Below are 26,691 nucleotides of genomic sequence, written 5' to 3' on the forward strand. Positions count from 1 at the left end.
GATCCATCAAGCCCAGCATCCTGTTTCCAACAGTGGCCAATCCAGGTCACAGATACCTGGCAAGATCCCAAAAATGTACAAAACATTTTATAGTGCTTATCCCAGAAATAGTGGATTTTCCCCAAGTCCATTTAATAACGGTCTATGGACTTTTCCTTTAGGAAGCTGTCCAAACCTTTTTTTAAACTCTGCTAAGCTAACCGCCTTTACCACATTCTCTAGCAACGAATTCCAAAGTTTAATTACACTTTGAGTGAAGAAACATTTTCTCTGATTCGTTTTAAAATTACTACATTGTAGCTTAATCGCATGCCCCCTAGTCCTAGTATTTTTTGAAAACGTGAACAGACGCTTCACATCTACCCATTCATCTCCACTCATTATTTTATAGACCCCTATCATATCTCCCCTCAACCGCCTTTTCTCCAAGCTGAAGAGCCCTAGCCGCTTTAGCCTTTCCTCATAGGGAAGTCATCCCACCCCCTTTATCATTTTCGTTGCCCTTCTCTGCACCTTTTCTAATTCCACTATATCTTTTTTGAGATGCGGCAACCAGAATTGAACACAATATTTGAGGTGCGGTCACACCATGGAGCGATACAAAGGCATTATAACATCCTCATTTTTGTTTTCCATTCCTAATAATACCTAACATTATTAGGAAAGATTGCAATGTGTCTCACACTGTTTAATTTACTTTTAGACCTTGTATTGGAAGAAGTTGACCTGCTGTTTTTTTTGCTCTGCTGTTCTTTGTTTTGCAGCAATTGACGTAAGTGACCACTCTCTATTATTTATTGTTTATTTCTTCATGCACCATTTAATTATCTATTTATTTTGAGACGTTTTTTAACACCATTTAATTATTTGTTAAATTTGAGACATTTTCCGTGTCCAATATATATATAGAAATGCTTTTTACGTTTGTCATCATGGTATCCATTTTTACCCCTTTTTCCTTCCAAGCATCATATTTATTTATTCAATTGACATAATATGTTTCTGTGTATATTATTTGTGGTTTTATTCATGTTTTAATTTGTTTTATTATTATTTGTTACTTTAGAGCCCCTGACGCTGCCCTTGTGGGCGAAACACAATCTGTGTCAGGCGATTATTTTATAATAAAAGTTTCAACTATACCACTGATTGATCTGCTCTTTTTTTGCCTCCACGTTGGATTTTGCAGATCGTCTGCCTTCTTGTTTCTTCAGATAGTATCTGACAGACTCGCTTCCAGGTGGGAGAGTTGTTCTGATAATTGCACAAACTTAGGTTCTAATGCCTATCCCACTGTAATGGAAATGTGCTGCAATTGCTGTGCAGAGAATCTAGATTCTATGTGCTGAGCATCTGCCATCTTGTGCCCAGTCCCCTTCGGTTTATCTTTCATCATTTTTTGTCCTTTTCCGGGCATATCACTACCAGGAGAACTCATAAATTAAGTTTTTGGATCTGAAATCCGTAGGTTAGCAAGGGGAAATGGGACTTGATATACCGCCTTTCTGTGGTTTTTGCAACTACATTCAAAGCGGTTTACCTAGTATATACAGGTACTTATTTGTACCTGGGGTAATGGAGTGTTAGTGACTTGCCCAGAGTCACAAGGAACTGCAGTTCTCAAGGATCAAAGTCTGCTGCAGTAACCATTAGGCTACTCCTCTGTGGGATCCCCTGAGAGGAAGAAGCACATCTGTCTCCTCTCACGGCATATAATTACAAGCTTCTGTGATCTACCCTGCCCTTCCCTGCCTCTCGCTCACATCCTCCACCCCTCCTCTTTGGCAAAGCATAATGAAAATGTGCATGCCGCTACTGACTTCCGTCCTCCTCCCTCACCTGTCTCATAATGTAAGTTCCTGTTTCCAGAGAGAGGAGAAGGGGCAGCAGCGCTCACAGGAGCATGGCCCCATGCACTTTTTTATTTTGTTTTGTAGCTGCATTGGGTGTGGGGGGATGGAGAGAGTGAGCGAGAGGCAGGGAAGGGCAGGGTAGATCACAGAAGCTTGTGGTTCCTCCAGGCCGCCACAGCAGCAGCCAGGAGGAGAAGCTAGTAGTTTTGTGCCTATGGCCCTAACATTTTCCGGGGGGGGGGGGGAGGTTGGAGAGAGTGAACGAGAGGACAGGTGAGGCGGGGGAGAAGAGATCCTGGATGGCTGCATCAGGAAAGGGGAGTGAGAGAGGACATTCTAGATGGATGGAAGAGACACTGGAATGGAACGGGGAAAGCCTAGAGAGACAGTGAATGGAAGAGGATAGAGAGGGGGAGACAGTGAATAGAAGGGGGAGAGAGAGAGGGGGAGATGATGAGATAAGGGGAAGGAGAAACACTGGATGGAAAGAAATGAGAGAGATGGAAGATGTTGCAAAAGGGAGAGAGAGGGAGGGGTGAGGCGGAGATGCTCGATGGAGGGATGATGGGGAGACACACTGGATGGAAAGGAATGAGAGAGAGAGATGGAAGATGCTGTAAAGGGGGAGAGACGAGAGAGAGAGGGATATGCTGAATTGAAGGGGGAAGAGGAGACACAATGGAAAGGAATGAGAGAGAGATATGGGAAATGCTGTGGAGGGGGAGACACTGGATGGAAAGGGATGAAAGATGGGAGATGCTGGATGGAAGCGGGAGGGAGAGAAAGGAGACGCTGGATGAAAGGGAAAGAGAGAGGAAGGAGACACTAGATGGAAGGGAGAGAGAGAGAGAAGATGCTGGGTGGAATAGGGGGGAAGAAGGGATGGAAAGAAACAGGATGGAATAGGGGGAGAGAGGATGTAAGAATGAGAGGACAGTTAGTGAAAGTCTGGGGAATATGAGGAAGGGGGCAGGGTTGAGGGAAAGAGATGGAAATATGTAAGTAGACGCAGTAAAAAGAAAGAAATTGAAGACTGGTTAGTAATAATGAAATCTGGACAGAAAGGCAGAAAAATACATGGAAGAAACTGGAAGGAAAAGATCAATGCTAGATATGGACGTAATGAAGATAGTAGACAAGAAGAGAGAGAAAAATGACAAACGGAAAAGGAAACCCTGGCAAGAGAGTTAGCAGAAACCAGAGAATGGAATCAACAAAATTAGAAACATTAAATGACCAAACCACACAGGTAGAAAAAATTATTTTAATTTAAAAACTAGCATATTACAAACTGCAAAATGGAAAATAAGGTAACAGTTTTCTATTGGACTAAGTGAATGCATTTTTCAGTTAGCTTGCAAAAGCCTAAACCACCTTCTTCTGGTTTGAACAGTATACCATGCTTAAAGGGCTTTTTAGTAAGGTACACCAATAGATTTAGCACACACTAATGATTCAAAGTTGAGCTGGCGCTTAAACGGCGAAAGGGGCCAGTCCTTGAAACAGCCCTATGATAGGGCGAAACGTGCATGTCGGGCAATAACACCAGCCCCTGGGTCCGAACTATCTCATTAAGATGAGTATTTGAGAATATAAATAAGATACAAAGTATATAAATAAATGAAGAAGTACATTTATAAATGGTCAAAAATGTGAACCGGTGAAGAAATATGTGCGGGTCCCATCGTCACTATTGATTTTTGATGGTGTGCACAACTGCGGTCACAAAGAGAAAGAAAAAGGAAAATTTGATAAGTATTAAGTTATTGATGGTAGAAGTATGGTGGTGAAGAATTGAGTTGATGGGAGTGAATTGGAGTGATATGAGAGCTTAATCCCACAACAGATAATTTATTATTTGCCAGTTTGAGAGGTATTAGTGTATCCCTATAACCAGATCCTCCAAATGACACACTAGAATACGGCAGCCAGACTCATCTTTGGAAAGCCAAAATATGAGAGTGCAAAACCATTACGAGATAAACTGCACTGGCTTCCACTAAAGGAACGCATCACTTTTAAAGTATGCACATTAGTCCACAAAATCATTCACGGCGAAGCCCCAGCCTACATGTCTGAGTTAATAGACTTACCACCCAGAAACGCCAAAAGATCATCCCGAACCTTCCTAAACCTCCACTTCCCCAACTGCAAAGGCGTGAAATACAAAGTGCTACATGCATCTACCTTTTCTCACATGAGCACGCAGTATTGGAATACACTGCCACGCAACTTAAGAACAATCCACAAGCAAGCTTCCTTCCGCAGATCATTGAAGACCCATCTTTTCGAAAGATTTACGGAAAGAACCAAAACACATAAAGTCCACACCTACTGTTCACGAATGCATCACACATTCACCTCTGAACTCTCATTCCTGTAACATCACATCATTCATACCTTCAATCACAGAAAGATATATATCATATGTCTTTATGCCTTTTTATCGCCCTCTAAGCTCCCATTGTTTCCTTCCAATGTTTCAATGTTTATGCTCCAGTGTCACATTCCTTAACGACACTTAAATTGTTTCGCATAATTCTGCAAAATGTAATCCACAACCAATCTGTAACAAATTGTATTTCCAACATTTAACTCATATTGTAAGCCACACTGAACCTGCAAAAAGGTGGGAAAATGTGGGATACAAATGCAATAAATAAAATAAATAAAAATTTACAACAAATTACTACTCTATCTATGAAAAGTTATTTGTTATTATACTACTTCTGTGTACATCCGTATGCTGCACAAGCTGGCATGTTTGACATAAAAATACTACCGACAATAAAGAACTAAACATGGCAGCAGCTCATCATATGTTTACTTTGTTTTGAGCGTACTGTACTGTACGCAGAACGACGGCTGCGCAGGAAAGGGGAAACACCTAATTGGCTTCAACGTTTTGACGTCACTGCGTTTCCTGTTTTATCTAACATTTTGTGCTCTGCTCTTTCTCTGTGTGAGTGACTGAAACGCAATTTAGTGTGTTTCGGCGAGGCGAAATGCAGAGGGAGAGAAGTTGTGTTGTATCATAGGGGACGGGGCACCGGAGAAGGAAAGCTGTGGGTTTGTTCGTGGGCGATCTCAGGTATGGAGGTTTGAGAGAGAGGTGCCATATCGCGGATAAAGAGGAAAGTAGATTATGATGAATCAGGGTGGTGGAGATTCTGGTTCCCAGATCCCCGAATGTGTGGGATTTGGTATCTTTGTTATTCTATATAACTGTTTTTCAACTTGAAGTTTAAGCCATATTGAACCCGAGCTCATCTTGGGATAAAAATGACATATAAATACTAATGGAGGCAAACACCAGTGACTACACCGATGAGATTGAGGCGTCACTTTTAGTTGGCCAGTGGGTTAAAAGATTGAATTAAATCATTTGTATTAAGGTAGATAATTAACAACGATAGGGTTTTGTAATCGGTTCCCGAGGATCCCCTTGTATCCGTCTTTTACCTTTTGCTCCATAGAACCAAATGTTAGTTATCCCATTTAAACTGTAAAAAAATTTCAAGGAAGAGCAAAAAAATCATGCAGTTTTTGAGGGAGGGATGGTTTTCTTTATACCCAAACAAACCAAAGTTACCAATTATATATAACCCCTCCCCCAGTACAGAGTGGGTTGGAAGATGATTTTGACAGTCTTACTTGAATTCATCAGATAGTTTGATGGGACTTTATTATGCAAGTGCCAAAGGTATTGGATATTAATGCCTTGCTAGAGTTGTTTCCATAATGGCGATAGGGGTGAAAGGCACAGCAAAAAGGTGTATTTTCATTAGCAGTCGATTTTTTTTTTATTTTTGTATTTATTGATTAATATATTTCAACATTTCACTACAAACTGTGAGTATGCAATCGGCATTACAATCAGGAAATTCATAAGAAAATAAGGAAAAAAAAATCTTTAAGGCCTATTCGTCCATAATTTAAGGAAAATTAGATTCCAAGAATACAGAAACATAAATAAATAACATAAAGTATTTAAAGAAAAAAGTTTAACGGTTGCTACCTCGGGTTACCGACCCTAGCCTGCTAATTATGGAGGCCATATAACATTCATATCTACTCTAGCATCAAGAAATTCTTTTAACTGTTTTGGGTCTACAAACTGAAAATGTTTACCCTCAAACAGTAGATTACATGTACAAGGAAATCGTAATACAAAATTTATTCCCAGTGCCAACGCTCTAGGACGCTGCTCCAAAAAAGCCCTGCGCCTAGTTTGTGTAGGCTTTGAGAGATCTGGAAAAATACGGACATTAGCAGTCGATTTAATAGCGAAATATGCAGTAGCAAGGTTCATGAGGAAGGTGGTTCTGCAGGTATGGCTCTTGAATTCAGCTATGAGATGCCATTATGTTTTCAGTTAGAGGTGCTGGGACGTTATTGTACAAAGATAGATTTAGAAGGGAAAGAGGTTTGGATGAGGATGCAAGAAGTCCCTGTCACAATTACTTGCTCTGTAGCTAATGCATTTCTACAGATTAGGAAGCAAGGTGGTGGCCCCTTTTTCACCCACAGTGATGGATTAGCCCATTCCAGTTTGTATTCTTATAAAAAAAAATAGCCTAAGTTGGCTAGTTTTGATCAGGCAGTTTTTAGTACTTGTTCCTTTTGCATTTTCATCACTCAGAAAGGAGTCTCTAGTGATAAACTCAGGAAGATAGGGAAGCTAGGAAGTTAGGCAGCTTCAGGAGTCATTTCAGGGCCACAGGTTAGAAAGCAGACTTGAACAAGGTAGCATAGAGTTGACAATATAAAAGGCAGGTTATATTTAAAAATAAATAAGAGCAAATGAACTGTAATAGACAAGTATATTTGATTTATATTCTAGATCTATCAAGTTATATGTACACAAGCCCAGCACAGAATATCCTGGGCTAATTTAACCAGCAATGGTCATCGTTTAAAAAAAAAAATGATGAATATTGGCCGGATTGTATTTTGTTGCAAGTGTTCTCGACAATCCAAAAAGGGAAATTTTTTGCCAAATTGGATTTATTTGGATTTAGCTTGCATCTTTTCACTGGCAGCTCAAGGTGAGTTAAATGCAGTTACAGTACATAGAAAGTTACTACAGGACTAGGTAAAAAGTTATCTTTGCATTTTCTGGTGAACGAAAAGCAGGAGTAGTGATTTTACTTGGAAAATCCCTCACCTATACTGTGTAAAAAGTTATAACTGATCCTGGAGGTCTTTATTTGTTGGTGATCTTATGATGACAGGGTCAGCAATTGATTTTAGAGAATGTGTATTGCCTGCAGATAGGTGGATGAGAATTACAATTGAAAATTATACAAAAATATGTAAGTTTAGGAGCTTTGCCTATAATATAATGGGTGACTTCAATATTGTGATGAATCCTTAAATTGACAGGTCACCAGCTGCACCTCCAAATCATTCATCTACATGTTGAGCCCTCCCTTCTGTTGCTGCATGGCAAGTCTTAAATCTGAGTTTCTCTCATGTACCTACAGCACATAATGTGGCTTCTCGGTTGGATAACATATTTGTATGTAGCAACTAGTTTGGGTGGGTTTAGTGGGAATGGGACCAATTACAGTATCGGATCATTATCCCAAGATTATAAACAAGATTTATAGATGGTGTTTCCTAAATAATTATATAATGATCCTCATTTTCAGACCTATGGATGGTGTTTCATAAATATTTATATAATGATCCATGATAGGATGCCTATTGTCATCATAAATCAACATATTGAGATAATCTTATCCTCTTTCGGGAGGCAATGAAAGCTATTGGAAGGGACATTATTTCTTATATCGCCTGTAAGAGGAAAGAATGTAGGAATATATTGAGGCTGGAGGGTGATTTACAGTGACAGATGGTGTTTTGAGAAAGACCCTACTAGAATTAATGAGGGGAGCTTTTGGCAGTGCAAGTAGCACTTAATACACTTTTGTGCATGAATGTGCAAAGCTAGTAAGTTGCTAGTAAGTTGCTGACTTGCTTGGTGCATCCCAAGTAAGGTCCTAGGTCCTAAATTTGTTAGTAATATATTAAACAAGGTAGAATGTTGACCAAAGTAAGAACCTAGTCCAACATTTTGCAGGATTTTGTATGTAGTTATAGTCGGCTCAGTCCACTTCAAGTTCGACCTGCTCAGTGGTTTCAAGAGTTACATTTACCAAAGTTGACTGAAGAGGAATGGGACCTATTTAATCTCTGATGTAATGGGTGTATTAAGCAGGTAATTCACCTTGTAAAGTTGAATAAGACAACAGGTCCTGATACTTGTTCCAATAAATGGTAAAAACTCACTTGAATAACAACTTTGTGATCCCCTAGAGAGCTATTTCACCCAAGTGTTTAATTTAGTGGCTTTCTAGCCGAGTCAAATGAGGTGTTAGTGACCATAAGAACAGGAAAGGGTGGCCACTTACCTGATTCTGATTACCCTATCTCGATTAATGTTAATTTAAAGATCTTTGCAAAGATTCTAGTTCTTTGATTGGGGGACATATTGCCTTGTCTCTATAAGGTACATAAACATTTTGGCGCATGGGCATACTGTTTATCCCATAATGTGGGAGCTATTGCCTTATGTTGTGATGCAGCAAAGGCATTTGATTAAATTTCTGTTTCAAGCACTTGTTTGGTTTTGAAGATCGCTTAGTGGAAGCAGTAAAAGTGCTATACAGTGACCCTCAAGCTGTGGCCCTGGTGAATGGGGTGATGTCTGGTGCTTTCCCTATTCAATAGGGGACTTAACAAGGCTATCATCTGTCATCCCTATTTTTTACTATTTCTGGAACCTTTTTTATGTAAGTTGTGACAGTCAAGGGGTATATGTAATAAAAGTTGGAGGCTATGAAGTGAAAACACTAGCGTCTGCAGATTATTTATATTTTTGTCAGATCCCATGAATATGGTCCAAGTGTTAGCAGAATTGGAACTATATGGATGTTTGGGTTTTAAACTAAACTGACAAAACTATAGCAAAACCAGCTAACTTTCATAGAGGGGGATGAGTTCCTTTTCTATTAGGTCACGGATATCTGTATGTTATTTAGGTATTTAGTTACCGAGCCACCCTGCTCAGTTGTGTAAGAGTTAATATCAGTCCCTTAGTGTTACCCTTTTCCAAACTTGGGCTAAATTGCCATTATCATTGATGGGCTGCCTAGCTTTATTTAAAATATTTTTTGGCAATGTCGCTTTATATTTTTCAGACAGCTCCTATCTGCATTTGACCAGTTGATAAAATTTGATCGTATACTACAGGCGTATCTTTGGAAAGGAAAAAGGGTGAGATTTGGCAGTAACATGGTGGATTCATAGAAGACAAAAGAGGGGACTGGCATTACCTGACCTTGACTTATACAATAAGGCATGCCACTTTCTTCATATCGGAGATTGGCGTTGTTCTTCAACCCATTATGCTAACATAGAATGTGAAGGTCATCTAGTATATCCTTTTAAAGACTACTTGTGTTGCATGGCAGAGGACCCTGTTTGTCTAAGGAGGTTAATTGTAGTAATTTGATTTGTCCTCTTCATATTGTATGCAATGGCTTTGTATGATTAAAAAATGGGATTGGTGGTAACTGTATCAAGGGCTTCCTAACCACAAGAACATATCAAGTAAAATCAAATTCAAACATATCACCGTGGAAAGCAGACTGTGGAGTACTGCAAGAATCACCGCTATCACTGATCCTATTCAACTTAATGATGACCCCACTTGCCAAGTCCTTATCCAGCCATGGCCTTAACCCTTTCATATATGCAGACGATGTCACAATATACATTCCTTACAAAACCAAACTGACAGAAATCAGCAACGAAATCAAGCTCGGCCTGAACATCATGGATTCATGGGCAAATGCATTTCAACTAAAACTCAATAAAGAAAAAAACTCATCTCATCCCAACACAGCACGGACATCCCCATAAGTATCAACACCCCAGATCACACCCTTCCTATCTCAGACAGCTTGAAAATCCTCGGTGTTACAATGGACCGTAACTTAACACTAGAGAGCTAAGTGGCATCCACAACAAAGAAAATGTTCCACTCAGTGTGGAAACTCCGAACGCGTGACGCAATTCTTCCCGAGCATTTCGCAACCTGATACAATCAGTGGTACTAAGCCACTTAGATTACTGCAATGGAATTTATGCAGGATGTAAAGAACAAACCTTAAACTTCAGACCGCTCAAAACACGGCAGCTAGCATTATCATGGTCCTGGATTTCAGTGTACCATTATCCTGCTACATCTACCACCCTTTTAGTTGCTCAACAGTGACATATTCCCATATCCAATCCTTGACCAAAATCAAAATTAGCAATAAGTAGTATATATTCATAAATGTCTAATTCTATTGTAGAAGAGCTAATAAAAACTGCCAATATGTCTGCATGGAATTTAACAGTATATGCTGCTTCCACATGTAGGACAGATTCTTGCAGGGAACATGTAAAAGGTAATGAGAATGTGATGGTTTAAAGAGCTCCCTTTCCACTTCCCAAGGACCAAACTCCTCTGATCCTACCACAGATGTCGCAACAGACATGCCATGTTCTATAAGCGTAAATTGGGTAAGCCCAGCCCTCCCTGCCTCCACTTCCCATACAGATAATCAAACTTTAGGCTTCTTACAGCCCCCCCCCCCCAACCCTACAAAAGTGTAGCTAATCTTCAAAGAATCACGTGATCCCTTTCTAATATGTGAATTGGAAGGTGCCGGAGTACATATAGCCAGCGAGGAAAATGTACCATGCAATATAAACTAATTCTACCACATAAAGAAATCGGTAAAGTGTTCCAAAGAGTCAAATGTTTTGTGTAATGAAATAAGATATCAATATTGCTTCTATATAGGAGGATTGGCAGCAAACAAAATACCTAGGTATGAAAACTGTCCGATGCCTATTTCAAAGGGAATTCCCCCACTTACCGATGGCATGATCCAAGAGAAGTTGGCAGTCCCTTAGATTTATGCATATTAAGACGAAAGCCTGAAAATGACCCATATTTGGCAAAGCTTTTCAACAGCACAGGTAGAGATTGAACAGGAGAGGACAAATGTACCAGCAAATCGTCAGCATAGGTGGGTATCTTAAATTCAAAGGTACCTAATTTTACGCCTTTGATCTCTGGATTTCAAAGAATCTCTCGAATCAAAGGGTCTAATGACTGCAAATAATAGCGAAGACAGTGGACATCCCTGTCAAGTTCCACTAAGAACCTCAAATGGATCTGGGAGATTCCCATTCACAGAGACTTTAGCTGTGGGGGCATGTAATGGAAAAGTAATGGAAGCGATGCTGAAGGAAAGAATAGTAAACTTCCTGAAAGACAATAAGTTGCAAGATCAGAGACAACATGGTTTTACCAAAGGTAAATCGTGCCAAACGAATCTCATTGAATTCTTTGACTGGGTGACCAGAGAATTGAATCAGGGACGTGCTATAGACGTAATCTACTTAGATTTCGGCAAAGCTTTGATACAGTTCCCAACAGGAGGTTCTTAAATAAACTAGACAGGCTGAAAATAGGACCAGACGTGGTAAACTGGATTAGAAACTAGTTGAATGACAGATGCCAGAGGGTGGTGGTAAATGGAATTTGATCGGATGAGGAAAAGGTGAGCAGTGGAGTGCCTCAGGGATTGGTGCTGGGGCCGACTCTGTTCAATATATTTGTGAGTGACATTGCCGAAGGGTTAGAAGGTAAAGTTTGCCTTTTTGCGGACGATACTAAGATTTGCAACAGAGTGGACACCGGGAGGGAGTGGAAAACATGAAAAAGGATCTTCAGAAGCTAGAAGAAAGGTCTAAGGTTTGGCAATTAAAATTCAATGCGTAGAAATGCAAAGTGATGCACTTAGGGAGTAGAAATCAACGGGAGATGTATGTGTTAGGCGGAGAGTGTCTGATACATACGGACGGGGAGAGGGATCTTGGGGTGATAGTATCTGAGGATCTGAAGGCGATGAAACAGTGTGACAAGGCGGTGGCCATAGCTAGAAGGTTGCTAGGCTGTATAGAGAGAGGTGTGACCAGCAGAAGAAAGGAGGTGTTGATGCCCCTGTATAAGTCGTTGGTGAGGCCCCACCTGGAGTATTGTGTTGTTTTGGAGGCCGTATCTTGCTAAGGATGTAAAAAGAATTGAAGCGGTGCAAAGAAAAGCTACGAGAATGGTATGGGATTTGCATTACAAGACGTATGAGGAGAGACTTGCTGACCTGAACATGTATACACTGGAGGAAAGGAGAAACACGGGTGATATGATACAGATGTTCAAATATTTGAAAGGTATTATTCCACAAACAAATCTTTTCCGTAGATGGGAAGGTGGTAGAACTAGAGGACATGAAATGAGATTGAAGGGGGGCAGACTCAAGAAAAATGTCAGGAAGCATTTTTTTACGGAGAGAGTGGTGGATACTTGGAATGCCCTCCTGCAGGAGGAGGTGGTGGAGATGAAAACGGTAATGGAATTCAAAAATGCGTGGGATAAACATAAAGGAATCCTGTTCAGAAGGAATGGATCCTCAGAAGCTTAACGGAGATTGGGTGGCAGAGCCGGTGGGGGGGGAGGCGGGGCTGGTGGTTGGGCTAGTGCTGGGCAGACTTCTACGGTCTGTGCCCTGAAAATGACAGATACAAATCAAGGTCAGGTAACACAAAAAAGTAACACATATGAGTTTATCTTGTTGGGCAGACTGGCTGGACCGTGCAGGTCTTTCTCTGTCGTCATCTACTATGTTACTATGATATAAAGCTCTAACCTGCTTGCTCAAATGAGCCCGCGATGCTATAGACACACAATACTGCAAATTCCTGTATAAGATGCACTTGAAGATCTGCTATAAAGGAAGGAAGCACCCTTACAAGGTGGTTAGATAATATGGTAGCCAATATTTTCTCTTCATAGCTGATCAGCGATATAGATCTATATGATTCTGGGTAAGTGGGGTCCTTGCCCGGTTTGGGAAAAACAATTATTTCCACCATTCACAACGAGGGAGGCGGTATCTGGTTCTCTAATATGATATTAGGGTTGCTAAAGGTTGTCAAATATCTGCCAATAAAAGCTTATAGAACTCAACCCTGTACCTGTCAGGTCCTAGTGCTTTATAGAGTGCACTCCCCACCGCCCAATGAATTTCATCTGGGTCAATAGGTCTATTTAACCCAGCTAATTGCAATTCTGAAAGCCTAGGTAACTCCAAACTCCCTAGATATGTGCCAGGATCTCTAATGTATGATTTGGGTCTGGTATGTACAGTTGTTTATAGTAAGTCTTAGAAAATCTGTGTAATCTTGCTGTTAGAATGTACTGCTGTCCTAGAAGGATGATGTAACGTGAGAACCCTTTGGTAACCCCTCTTCTGTCACACCAGACGAACCAACAACCAGCCACTTTTTTTAATTTTTAATTTTTTTGCATGCTGGTGCAGCAATTTATTAAGTGCTACTTGAGTACTTAAAATTGTTCTCTGTGCTATGGTGTGGGAAGTGTTCCATATAAGCGACAACAGTGTACCAACTGTCACGCCAATCTTTATTTCACAATCCCCTATGTTTTTTTTCTTCGCACTACTGTAGACAATTATATCTCTCCGCAATACTGTTTTGGCCATCTCCAATTAAAGGGCAGGCTCATTACTGTGTTGATTGAACAGTTTGTGTTCAGACCATTTGTCCTGCAAATAATCCAAAAAAGCTTCATCATGATATAGATCTAAGGAAAAAGTCCAATGTTTATATGTAAAATTGGATCCCACTCCCGCCAATTCAACCCATATAGTCGCATGATCTGAAATCATTGTGGAATCGAAGCGTCTATGACCGTGGGAAACGAAGCCCCATCCACCAAAATGTAATCAATCCTGGACTGAGACTGGTGCAGTCTAGAAAGATGTGTATAGTCGTCCGAATGAAGTACTCGCCAAACATCTACCAACCCTAAGCCCTCAGAGTAGTGGGATCCCTTTAGTTATATCAGGTCGGTCTCTATAAGGATTAAGTGTTTTATCCAGATCAGGGTTGGCTACCGTATTAAAGTCCCCCTCTCTCCCCCAAAAAGTGTTGTATGTTGGAAACCCCCATAGTTTGGAAGTCTCGGCAGAAAAACAGATGATTCTACCATAGGAACTACCTGCAGCCAGTCATCAAGATATGGAAGCATCAAGTGCATAACAATGTAATAGCCATACTGGTGTTGCAGGAATTACCACTATTGTTAGCAGAGTCTGTGGTACTTCAGGAGTCAAACACCACACACCAGAATGAGAGAGAAATCTTCTTTATTTGCCAGCAAACAAAGTAGGACATCAGCTCTAGGTCTCTCTGTGTCTCCTGTCTTCTCCTGTCTGTTGCCTCTCTCGTCTCAGCTCCTTCTCTTCTTCTGACGTAAGCTGCTTCTGCTCCCAGTTATATAGGGTCCTACACCTCTCTAGCCCCCCTTTCTCACCAGATGGTAAAGAATAGATTGATTACCCAGTCTTGAACTAATTATTACTTACACATTACTTAAAAATATCAGTTACATAGGTTTGAGATATTTCCTAAACTGACCTATGACCTGGGGCCTCTCAAACTAGACAATGTGGCACCTATCTCTTGCATTTTATTATTATTAAATTCCCAATCAACTTCATAACTTAAGTTCATTGAGGGGCTAAGTCTTGCTTAATGGCACACAGACATGGTTTATTATTACTTTCAGGAGACCAGTCCTACATTTAGCTAATCAATCAAGGAGATGACTTGACTTGTCCTGACCTCTTTCACCTAGCTAGGACTGTGGATAATTCAAACCAGATGATGACCTCTTAAACTGCAGACAAAGCTTCACTTGAAACGTCAGTCAAAGATGTAACACTGAATTGAAAAGATATTCTACATAGAAATAGAACTTATTAATTAAACAGAATAAAACATATTCTAAAATAAGCAGAAATCAGAATTCCTTATAAGACAAAATCTAAATCATCTATATCTAAACTATCTTCTTCTAACCAGCATTAGCCTAATCCTTTAAACTGCCTGCAAAACTGTCCAGTATGCCTTGCTTGCTGATCCCCTCAAGATTGAATGGCATCCAGAGGTGGTAAATAATACCTATGAACAATCCATCACTCAAAAAGGGACAAAGAAAGTTTCATTTCTCACTGACCTTTCTAACCTCTAGTCTAGCAAAAGCTAGACTTCTGAGCAATTAAAACCAGATGGCATTCCATCACTTGCAGGACTGAAAAGTTAAACACCAAATTAATATGATTTCTTTGCCCAGGCTGCCTCACTGGGTCATACCAACAGTGGACAATCTAGGTCACAAGTACCTGGCAGAAACCAATTAGTAGCAACATTCCATGCTACCAATTCGGGAGCAAGCAGTGGCTTTCCCCACGTCTATCTTAATAACAGATTATGGACTTTTCCTCCAGGAACTTGTCCAAACCTTTTTTTTAAACCCAGATACACTAACCACTGTCACCACATTCTCTGACAGCGAGCTCCAGAGCTTAACTATTCTTTGAGTGAAAAATTATTTCCTATTCTAAAAGTATTTCCATGTAATTTCATTGAGGGTCCACATTAAATTTAATCTGCCATTTGGATGCCCAGTCTACCAGTTTCCTAAGGTGTTCCTGCAATTTTTCACAGTCCACATATGTTTTGACAACCCTGAATAGTTTTATGTCATCTGCAAATTTAATGACTGCTCGTCATTCCATTTTCCAGATAATTTATAAATATGTTAGCACCAGTCCCAGTACAGATCCCTGCGGCACTCTGTTATTCACCCTCCTCTATTGAGAAAAGTGGCCATTTACAATCTGTTTCTGTCCAATAACCAATTCTTCATCCACAGAATGACATTGCCTCCTATCCCATGACTTTTTAAACATTTCTCAGGAGTCTCTCGTTAGGAACTTTGTCAAAAGCAATCTAGATACACTCCATCTGCTTGTATACACCTGCTTGTAGGGGTGAGCTACTGCAACCACTAGGCATTTGGTGAACACCTGAGGGCTTGGGAATAATTCACTGAAGAGAAGTAACTTGGACTGGTAATTACTGATATGAAACCTGAAGGAAAGGTACTTCCTGCACTGGGATGAACTGGAATATATCTATAAGCCTCTGAGGTCTAAGGAACACATCTAGTTCCATTTGCAGTAGCAGAAGATAGAGGAAATAGTGTTCCTTTTGAATTTTTCTTTGTAGAGAAATAGATCCAAGTCCAAATTGGATGTGGTTCTCTTAACTTCTTAGGAATGAGGGATTAATTGAAATAGAATCCCTGAATCATTTTTCTGGTGTAAGATGTTCTGTTGTATTTGTGTTCAAGAGGATTACTTCTTCGTGGAGGTGGAAGTGAATCTGAAACAAGACTAAAAGAGGGCCTTTTCCAGGGAGAGCTGCCAAACAAGACATTATACCAAATTGATAATATGGTAAACCCTAGAATCTGCTAATTTTTTGCCATACCTGAGTGATAAACTGCACCCAGCCCCTGACAGGTAGGGCATAATGTGTATTTGTAAAGGTAGCTGAGATGTCTGGACTGCAGAATCAAAAGCATAAAGGCTGTTTATTTATTTTATTTGTTGCATTTGTATCCCACATTTTCCCACCTAATTGCAGGCTCAATGTGGCTTACATAGTACCGTAGAGGCGATCGCCAATACTGGTATGAGCAAATACATAGTGAGGTTGTGGTAAAGTAAAGGTCATGTGTGATAGACACATTAGGGAATCATAAGGAGGAAGAGATAAGCTATGTCCAATATGAGTTTTGGTTTTGTTATGTTGCAGGGTTAAGGCATTTAAGTTGGATCATTAGGGTATGCCTTTTTGAACAGGTTGATTTTTAGTAGTTTCCGGAAGTGCATAGCAATGGTTTTTTAAGTTGCCACCTCTCTCTGTCTCTTTCTGTCTTGGGCCAGTGCTTGGAGCCTAACGCCGGTGCTAGAGCCAGCTAGTGCTGGACTAGTGCTAGCGTTAATCTGTGCAGGAAACAATGTGCGTGTCAAAGATTAGTACAGATAGTATTTAAATGTAGTCAAATGGATGTTAATGAGGTCATTTCGTATTCCCTTCCAGTGCTCAGACAATAGTGCAAAAACAGAGCCCCCACCCTTACCAATGAAAACCTAATGCAAGGTCAGAGCTGGCATTGGGATGTTTGAAAAGATTTTTCTTTAAAATCTGCCAGTTTTTATTTAATTTAGAAGCAGAAGGAAGCCCATGCAAGCCCCCTAAGCACTGGCATTGAGAGATGAAAGTGAAAGCACACATCGGAGCTCATTTTCTGCACTTAAATATAAAGCACAGAAGAACGGTGTCGATGTGTGTTTTGCTTCTGGGTGTGCCTGGCTCATGCCTACAAGAGCTGTGCTCACTGTGAAACTATTGTACGCATGCACCAGCCATGTTCCTTGCCCTTGCTTTTGATCAAACAGTGCGCATACCATTTGCATCTTTTTACGGGTGAGCAATGGAAAGCTATTTTTCAGTGCTGCTCCCACAGTATTGGTCGGGCGCTGTTCCATGTATTGACGGAGTTCTGAGCATCAGCCTGTCGGTCAGCTAAAGTACCTAAGACCTAGAGGGTGGTTACTAACACTGATTTTTTTTTTTTTTTTTTTTTTAAAGGGCTCCAGGGGTGATCTAGGAAAACCATAGACCAATGAGCCCGATCTGTGCTGGACAAAATGGTAGAACCTATTCTGGAAAAAAAACCCAACAAAATACCAAATACTGGCTATATAGAAAGACGCAGCTTAATGGGGATAATTTGGCATACCTTTAGAAAGGCAAGTCTTGTCTTACCAATTTATGTACATTTTTTGAAGAGGGTAAACAAACGTGGATAACAGCAGGTTGAGAGAGTGTATTTGATCTTCAGAAGACAAATTGACAAAGTGAAAGACTCTCTTCAGGGAATTTAAAAAGTACAGGATAGGAGGCAATGCCCTATTATGGACTGGGAACTGGTTAAAAGATATTAATTTACAAACAAACCTTTTCCACAGACAGGAAGGTGGTAGAACTAGAGGACATGAATTGAAGTTGCAGGAAGGCTGACTCAGGAATAATATGAGGAAGTACTTTTTCAAGGAGAGGGTAGTAGCATGCCCTCCCATGGGAGTGGAGATGAAAACGGTAACAGAATTAAAAAATGATTGGGAAAAACAAAGGAATCTTGTATAGAAGAGGTGGAACCAAACAAGCTTAGCGGCAATTAGATGGCAACACCAGTAATTGGGAACGAAGCCATTGCTGGGCAGACTTCTACAGTCTGTGCCCTGATTGTGGCTGGACAGATTCAGCTTTAACTGGAGAACAAGGCCAGTGCCGGGCAGACTTCTACAGTTTGTGCCCTGAATGTGGCAAGTACAAATCGAGATCAAGTATATGTAGGTAGTTTCCTATCATACCTTACACTGACTGGGTGGACCGTGGGCTGTTGTCTCAGGGGAGAAAGGTGAATACTGGTATATCTCCCCCCCACCCCAAAAGGGTAATGTACTGGGACCTGTTCTGTTTGCCATATTCATAAATGATCTGCAGAAAAGAGGTGATCAAATCTGCAGATGAGACAAAATTATTCAAAGAACTGCAAAAATGTCTTGAGACCTGGAGACTGGTCATCTAAATTGCAGATGAAATTTAATTCAAAGTGATGCATCTAGGGAAAATAATTCCAACTAAAGCTACAACATGGTGAGTGGGAATTAGGAAGCACCTCTCAAAAAGAAAGGTCTTGCAATCAAGTTAATTTACCCTTCCCCCTGCCCCTACTTATAAATCTCTGTTGTCTAGCAGCATCCCCTGACTCTCCTCCCCCCCCCCCCCCCAGCATACATTGAAAAGACTGGGTAACTCCCAGGAGTTACCTACTTGCTCCTGCCTCCATGCTGCCATTTTGGAAAATAGTGGCACTTGACCCCCATGCAGTGCATTCTGGGATGCACCGACAGCCTTCCAAATAAGGGAATTTTTCCTTTATTTGATAGTCTTAGTATAGAGTACCAAATAAGGGAAAAACACCCTTGTTTGGCAGCCTGGCCCTGCTCAGTGAATCCAAGGATGCAAGGAGTTTTTTTTTGGTTGGGGGTGGGGGATGAAGTTTGTCAGGTTGGGGGGTAGGGAGGGGCACCACTAGACACCAGGGAATTTTTTTAGTTGGGGAGAAGGTCTGCTATACTACCAAGGATAATGGGGGAGGGGGGTTGGGGATTAATCTGAGTATTGGGGGAGAAAGGGAAGAATCAGTGGTCTGAGAAGTCCAGGAGGGGCTTATTTTTAGCCTTTCTGCCCCAATTCAGAGGGTAAAGTAACTTTTCTATGCCACTTCAAACCTGGCAGTAATTTTCTCAATTTGTCCTCAAATTGTGCTTCCTGTAAAACTTCTCTGCATCAGGTCAAAATACTTAATATCTTAGTTACAATTTATTTTAATATGCTGTACTCTGATGTCTACCTTGAAAGCTAGCTCCTGTACTTAACCAGTTTCTCCATCGTTCACCTGTTAACATTCCTGTTCACCTCTTGTTAACCACGCACTGCTGCCAATGATAGATTTTTGCAATGGCCCCACTGTCTGTACATTGATTAATGCTAGTGTGCATGTTCACTGCCATGTGTTTGTTGCAATCTTTTTTCTAGCTTTCTTACTGAGACGGATTTCAGACAAGTGGAACAGACCCTAGGGATAAACTTTCTCCTGCTGCACAGAGAGGATGGTGAATGTGCTGAAAGGAGTTCTTGTGGAATGGTTGGTATTTATTGTTTATTATTTAATGACTTGCTATACCGCTTCATTTGTACTGAGTCGAAGTGATTTATAGGCTAAAATCTATATATATATATATTTTTGTTACATTTGTACCCTGCGCTTTCCCACTCATGGCAGGCTCAGTGCGGCTTACATGGGGCAATGGAGGGTTAAGTGACTTGCCCAGAGTCACAAGGAGCTGCCTGTGCCTGAAGTGGGAATCGAACTCAGTTATAAAGTTAAAAATAAGAAAGGAACTCCATTATTTGATAGGACAGACCAATCACACAACTATAAGACTAGCATTAAAATCATAGAAGTGGACCGAACTAGAGCCAGGGTCAGTTCCCTTGCATGCAGACATAAGAGCCTTATATTTATCAAAAGATAGATTGAAAAGATTGGTCTGAGAGGGAGGGAATTCTAGAGGGCTTATGCAAGAAAATAAAAAGCACAATGGCTTCATGCCTAGTTAGGGGTTTTATTCTGATAGTTCCTGGCCTTTCCCTTTTTTCCTACTGCTCATATCAGTTTATTGTTTGGATGTCACATCAGTATGGCTTTACCAATGAGTCGGTCATATACCTCTGCTAGAGAAACAAACAAAATACAGCAATCAGTACTACTACTACTTATCATTTCTATAGTGCTACCGGACATACGGAGCGCTTCATACTTGAACATGGAGAGACAGTCCCTGCTCAATAGAGCTTACAATCTAATTATGACAGACAGGACAAGGGTTAGGACAGACAGGACATATCAGGGATATGGGGACAGTTGAAGGGTTAGGTTTAGGAGTTAAAAGCAGCATTGAAGAGGTGGGTTTTTAGCTTAGATTTGAAGATGGCCAGATGCCTAGCTACTGCCTGCAAATGAGTACTGCCTTGGTTTCTGTAATACTGTGTTCAGCACAGGTTATTTGTCTTCTGGCTTGTGGTCGCCTGGGAAACATCTAAGTGTATGTAATTATTGTATGACCTTTCCTTTCTGCAGTTCTGGATGTCTAGCTCAGTAGAAACTAGCATATATTGAACTACAACACCATGAACCTTTGGTGACAATTTTCCCACTATTTATAGCTCTCCCTTTAGCTTAACTATTGCAATAATAGTCCTTGACCAGAGGACACAAACAGTGGTCCCCTCAAGAATATAGTACCCCTCCAAAATATGGTACCCATGCACACTGAGGCTGGGCACTAGGTGCCACTATTGATCACAAAAAGTCCCTGCTAAGCAGCAGAAGCTAGGTCCTGCAATCAAACATAGGTCTTCTGCACAACAGTACATAGCACTGTCACTACAGAACGTGGGAATACAAGCAAAAATGCTTTACAGGAAAAATCAAGGTAAAGGCACCAGATCTATTTCTTCTTGAGTGCCCTGTGTGCTATTTGTATCTGTCTTAATTTTAAAATAGAGGTAGTAGGGGGGAGAGGAATGTGACTATTTCTTGTTTTATTTATATATATTTCTTTTTTAAAGATTTTTAGGCATATTTTCAAAGCACTTTGGGAGGCTAAGTTCCATAGGTTTCTATGGAACTTTGGGAGGCTAAGTGCTTTGAAAATGAGCCTCTTGGTGACTTCAAAAACCATTTGAGAGGCTAGCACATTAACTTTACTAGCTTATCTTGATTTTGCAGGGCAGCTAGTGACTGAGTTAAAGCAGTTCATATGTAAGGTTGCAAAATTTTAACAGAAAAACCCACACTTTGCCTATGGCTGCAGATGGTTGCAGAGGGGCATGGTTAGGAATCAGAGGCTTAACTGTTTGGGGAGGCTATGGTGAGCAAGTTAAAATCCTTGGGGGGGGGGGGGGGCAAAACCTGTGTCAGCAGTAAAGGGATAGTAGGGGCACTTTATTGAACAAAGCAGTGAAGGCCCTCTTCACTTTGTCTCTGGTGCAGCTGCACCAGCTGCCTCCCCCTCTTGCCACTTTGCATCCTAGAACTAAGCTTCCTAGAGAAGTGTGGTCTCTGAATGCAATTCACCTTGAGCTACTAATGAAAATGTATTAGCCAAATCCAAAATGAATAATTCCTTGTCATCAACATCAGATGAATCCAGAGACTTGTGGGTTATAACCATCTAACAGCAGGTGGAGATAGAGAGCAGCAAAATGAGCTCTGTCATATAGGATGGTATGCTCTATCTCCAGCAGGCATATGGATGATCTCTCACAAGCTCCCACTTTCATCTTCTGGTTTGCTCCTGTTCTGGGCTTCCTGGTTCAGTTGAGCCTGTGGGCATCTAGGCAGGGTGACTGCTTACTCAAGAGATACACCTGGTGGTGCCAAGTCCTTTCCTCCCCCGAACTCCTGCTGCTTTCTATACTCCCCTCACATGTAAAAAACAAAACAATAATTTGTGTGGAGCAGAACGATTCTGCGGTAGCTTTGCTTGGGAGTGGTGTGTGGAACTGTGTGTTGGCCAGTGCTCCATTCAAACTGGTTGACCTTCGCTGCATGGGCCTGCTTTGGCGTCCTTCAGGGGCCTTAAGCTCAGATGCTGCCTTCCAGCCTCCATTCGGTGGCCTTGGTTTTGCTGTGCCTTGCGAGGCTCTGGCAGATTGGATCGCTCCTTCGTTGGTGATAGTCCATGTCACTATTCTTGGGCAGGGTCCTTCTTGCACTCTTGTCACCCTTAGCATAGTGTTCACGGGCCTTTGTCCTCTGTGGTGGAGGTGACCTAGGTTTAGCAACTGATGCAGTGCTTCTGCCCCTGCCCCCTTTTAGGGTATACCATCAGGCCCATCACTGGGGTGCATCTCTTTCGGGAGGTACGGCCGACACCATCTCTGGATATTGAACATGTCTCCCTCTCTGTCTGTGGAGTTGGCACCTATGCCATGGGCTGTGGAGTAGGTCTCCTGCTCTAGGATGGAGGGACCCCATTTCTGGCTCGGAGGCATGCTCAGTCTGTGGTTGTAGTCCTCTGCTCCATCTCTTGCAGTGGAGCACGGGTTCTCCCCCTCTGGAGGTAGTGCGCACTGTTCTGGGATTTTTTTGTTGTGTTTTTGTTTTGGATGTGCAGCATGGCTCCATCTCGGGGTATGTCCCACTTCTCTGTCCCTGCGTATGTCTTTCGTCTCAATGGTTGGGATGCGGTTCCGTCTCTGGTGGTGGATCACGGCTCTATCTCTGAACGTAGAGCAGGGCTCCCTCTTTGGTGCTTGGACGTTGCTCCGTCTCTGCCTATGGAACACATTGCCTTCTTGAGAGAGTAGTGTAGTTCTATTTTTGGCTGTGCATCATGGCTTCCATCTCTGGTGCTGGAGCTCGATGCTGGTTCTTGCTAGGGAGCACAGCTCCTTCTCTGGAGGTGGGGGAGGGGTGACATCTCCATTTCTAGGGCACACCCCCCTACAGGCTCTAGGGCTTGGTTCTGCCCCAGTCTAGGGACTGCAGCTTCGTCTGTGGAGGTAGAACATTAGGCTGTCTCTAGATATCGGGCACAATCCATCTGGGGAGGCAGAGCATAGCACCATCCATGGTTGGAGAATGCAACCCTGATTGTTGAATGTTTTGCAGACTTTGGTGGTCTGGCACCACTCATTCTCCAGGTTTTCAGCAGGTTATGGAGCACAGCTCCGCATTTGGCTGTCGGGCACACCTCTAGCTAGGAAGGTAGGCCTCTCCCTCCTCTGGATGAGGAGCTCGGCTTTATCTTGGAGGCAGATCACCTTTCCATTGGTGGTGGTAGGATGTCACCCTGTTTCTGGGTGTGGTATGCCATGCCAGTTGTGGGGGTAGGATTTAAGGCACCATGAGGCTCCCTCTGCTGCCAGGCGCAGCACAGTCTCTGGTTGGAGGATGCTCCTCTCCTCTGTTTCTGGGTGCATGGTCATCTTCTGTTTGATTGGTGGTGACAGCTCTGGATCCGAGTAAGAGAGCGCTGCCCCATCACTGCCTGTTGTATGTTGCTTCATTATGTGCTGTACCTTCTATGCCTGGTAACTGCAGCTCTATCTGATAGCTGGGCACTGATCCATTTTTCACTGCTGAGCACAATTCCATCTCTGCATGTTTGTCTCACCTCTGGATGCTTAGTGAAGCTCTCTCTCTCTCTCTCTGACTTTGGTGAGCACAGCTCCCTCTCTGGATGGATGTGGGGCACAGTGCCCGATGTTCCATGCTGTTGTGGAGTTGCTTTGGTTTGTTCTATTCCTTGGAGTTGCACCACCTATGTGGTGGACTTCTTTTCCCCTTCTGGCTAGGGCATGCTTTTGCTATTCTGTCAGTGTCCTCCTTTCTCCCCTGGTTTTCTTTCTCAGATCTATGGGCGATTGGCTTCTTTCTCCAGGAGAGGCGGTTGCTTGGTTTAACAGGGTTGGCGCTCCGACTAGCAGCTCCCTCGATTGCAGCCTTTGGGGTTATTGCCTCAACCACGTACTTTTGGCATAGCTCCCACTCTCATCACTCATGTTACTTTTCAAGATGCTTCTCGTCACTATTTTGCCTGCTTGAGGCAAGTAAAAAAACCTATCTGCCTCATTTTCTTTCTCAAAATTATAACCATTCATGACTTTACCATTTGCTTAATGATTTCACCGGTTCTCTCAGCCTGGTGGCTCTTTCCGCGTTGACAGCTGATGACTTTGCTTCTGGGTTTCACGATAAGATTGCCCTATTTCCTAGGCTGTCCTGTAATTTCTGTATTCTCACCTGCTACTCTTCCACCTGCTTCACTTGTTTCCTTTCAATCTTAGCCCATTGTTTCTCTTGCCTCTGTGTTCCTATCACAGCTCTTCAGAAGACTATTTCTTCTCTTCGGCCGTCATCTCCCTTTAATCCTATTCCAACTTTTTTTCTTCAGAGAGTCATTTCTTTTTTTTTTTTCTTCTCATAATTCATTCTTGTCTCTCTTCTACTACTTTTCTCCGACCTGGAAGAGAGCCGCTGTTATCGTGCTTTTTAAGGATCCCAAGTCCTGATACTTCTATTGTAATTATAGACCAGGCTTTTTCCAACTTTCTGATCACCTTGATCAAACTGCTGCTTGGCATCCTCGTCAAATTGGATTTTGTGCCCATCATTCTACAGAATACTCGCTAACTATATTAGGCTGATGTTGGACAAAGGGAGCGATGTTGCTCTCTTCACTGGACATGTCAGCGTCATTCTCTGCTCCGTTCTCATCTCATGGATTTCCACATCACTGGTCCAGCTTTACAGTTGTTTCATTCTTACTTATCGTTCTTACGTCATTTGCCATTTAAACTGTACTTCTTGCCCTTGACCATTAATTTCTGGTGTTCCCCAGGGGTCTATCCTGGGGCCCATCTTGTTCAATATTTTTCTGGTACTGTTAACTTCTCTACTTCAGTCCTTGGGTTTCACTTTTTTCATCTCTTCAGATGATAGCCGTCTTTTCCCTTTTTACTCTGGCTCTATTTCTGATTATTGACTAACTTGCACCAGATTAGATTTCCTTCTCCTGCTTTCCTTTTGGTTTCCAGTCTGTTGTAATTTTGTGTTGCCTTCTTTCTTGTCCCCCAGTTTTATATATTTTAAACCGCTTAGATTTCTAATTTGAACATTTTGTGGTATATCAAAATTGAAGAACTTTAATTTTTTGCTCTTCCACCCTACTGAGGCCTGCTTTACTACATCCAAGAAATCTCTGGATACATCTGCTGTTGAGACAGAAGGAGAAATCGTCTTACCTGATAATTTTCTTTCCTTTAGTCAGATGAATCCAGGGTCCCCACCTGTCTGTTGTGCTCGATTTTCTCTTTTTCATCCTTAAGTGTTGGGCCTACAGGCATCATGGCTGGCTTTCTATCCCTTGGCTGTGAGGATGAGTGCTGTTTACCTCATTGGTCTCATTGGTTGTCCTGCGTTGTTATGAGAAATACTGGCTGGCCAAGGAGCATACCATCCTAAATGACAGAACTCAGTTTGCTGCTCAGTCTCCACCTGCTGGTCATACCCCACAAGTCTCTGGATTCATCTGCTGTGACTAAAGTAAAGAAAATGATCAGGTAAGACATAATTTCTCCTTTCTTATGCATATTTATTAAGGATATACTGGAAGCAGGGTAGAGGTAGATGGCCAAGAATGAGACTCAGAACCAGTACCCTAGCTTGACGTGATGGAGTCTTGGTGTAGGCTTAATTTAGCTCTCTTAATGAATATTCTGTCTCCATAGCGATCCAGCAATGAAACAGTTCCTGCTCTACTTGGATGAGACCAATGCCCTTGGGAAGAAGTTCATCCTACATGACTTGGATGAAACCCACATCTTCGTGCTGGCTGATCTGGTTAATGTCCTCCAGGAGAAAGTGGGCGAGCTAATGGACCAAAACTCCTTTCCTATTACACAGAAGTAGGAGAGTCTATCCAAGACTGAGCATAGAAGATGGGAGAATACTAAAGCCGTAGGCATGGATCTAGAAGCAAAACGTCTCCTGTTTGGTGGGTCTGTGGCATGTCACATGACCTTTAGATCTTTATTCAGAACTAGTTATTTTAACAAGCAAATTTCCTTTTGGCTGTGTACTGTTTGAATTTGTTATTCTTTCTGCTGATGGGAGTATGTCCTTAAATAAAATGATTATATAGAAACAGAATATTATGGGGAAGGATTTTGACATTTGGCTTTTAGAGTGCAGCAGATGACAAAAGATCTGTGGGTACTATTAAAACATCTTGTGACTGTGTGCTTGTTTCCTTAGACTTTAGCGTAGTACTGTACAGAGTAATCTAGTAGAAGAAAGCAGAAAACACCAGCCTTGCCATGGCAATGATGTATCTCGGATGTAGCTGTTTAAATGTTTGTAGGATATCTTTTTTTTTTTCCTTGATTCTCCATAATGAGTTAATCTTACTCCCCCCCCCCCCCCCCCCCCCCGTACCTCTGACAGTACCACTAAGCATGTACTAAACGCAAGGAGAAACTGCAAGTATAATCTTAGGTACCAACATAATCCAGAGCAAAATTACATTTCTCGGTGTCGGCCAACTGTTCTGCAGGTAGAGGTATAGAAAAAAACCTGAATTCTACCAGTGAGATCACTGGTATAAGCTATGATGCTCCTGGAAGGCACGTGTACCTT

General features: G+C 41.8%; 1 protein-coding gene across 2 annotated transcripts; it reads left to right on the forward strand.

Moving 5' to 3' along the window:
* The first annotated feature begins 4,774 nt into the window (after positions 1-4,774).
* GTF2H5 (general transcription factor IIH subunit 5) lies at positions 4,775-26,204 on the forward strand. 2 transcript variants are annotated; one of them, XM_030195497.1, is made up of 4 exons: positions 4,775-4,944; positions 9,059-9,134; positions 19,521-19,629; positions 25,785-26,204. In XM_030195497.1, exons 3-4 carry the CDS (start codon positions 19,595-19,597, stop codon positions 25,963-25,965), a joined length of 216 nt encoding a protein of 71 aa, XP_030051357.1. In that variant the 5' UTR covers positions 4,775-4,944; positions 9,059-9,134; positions 19,521-19,594; the 3' UTR covers positions 25,966-26,204. The 2 variants fall into 2 exon arrangements, with proteins under 2 accessions (XP_030051357.1, XP_030051356.1); XM_030195496.1 differs by lacking the exon at positions 9,059-9,134.
* Positions 26,205-26,691: the final 487 nt, after the last annotated feature.

Source organism: Microcaecilia unicolor, chromosome 3 (genome assembly GCF_901765095.1).
Source record: "Microcaecilia unicolor chromosome 3, aMicUni1.1, whole genome shotgun sequence".
Classification (NCBI taxonomy): domain Eukaryota; kingdom Metazoa; phylum Chordata; class Amphibia; order Gymnophiona; family Siphonopidae; genus Microcaecilia; species Microcaecilia unicolor.

Excerpts from the sequence above, each read along its gene's own strand:
- GTF2H5 (XM_030195497.1), top strand. The coding sequence starts at position 19,595 with ATGGTGAATGTGCTGAAAGGAGTTCTTGTGGAATG. Across the intron at positions 19,630-25,784 it reads AAAGGAGTTCTTGTGGAATG|CGATCCAGCAATGAAACAGT; the intron begins GTTGGTATTTAT and ends CTGTCTCCATAG.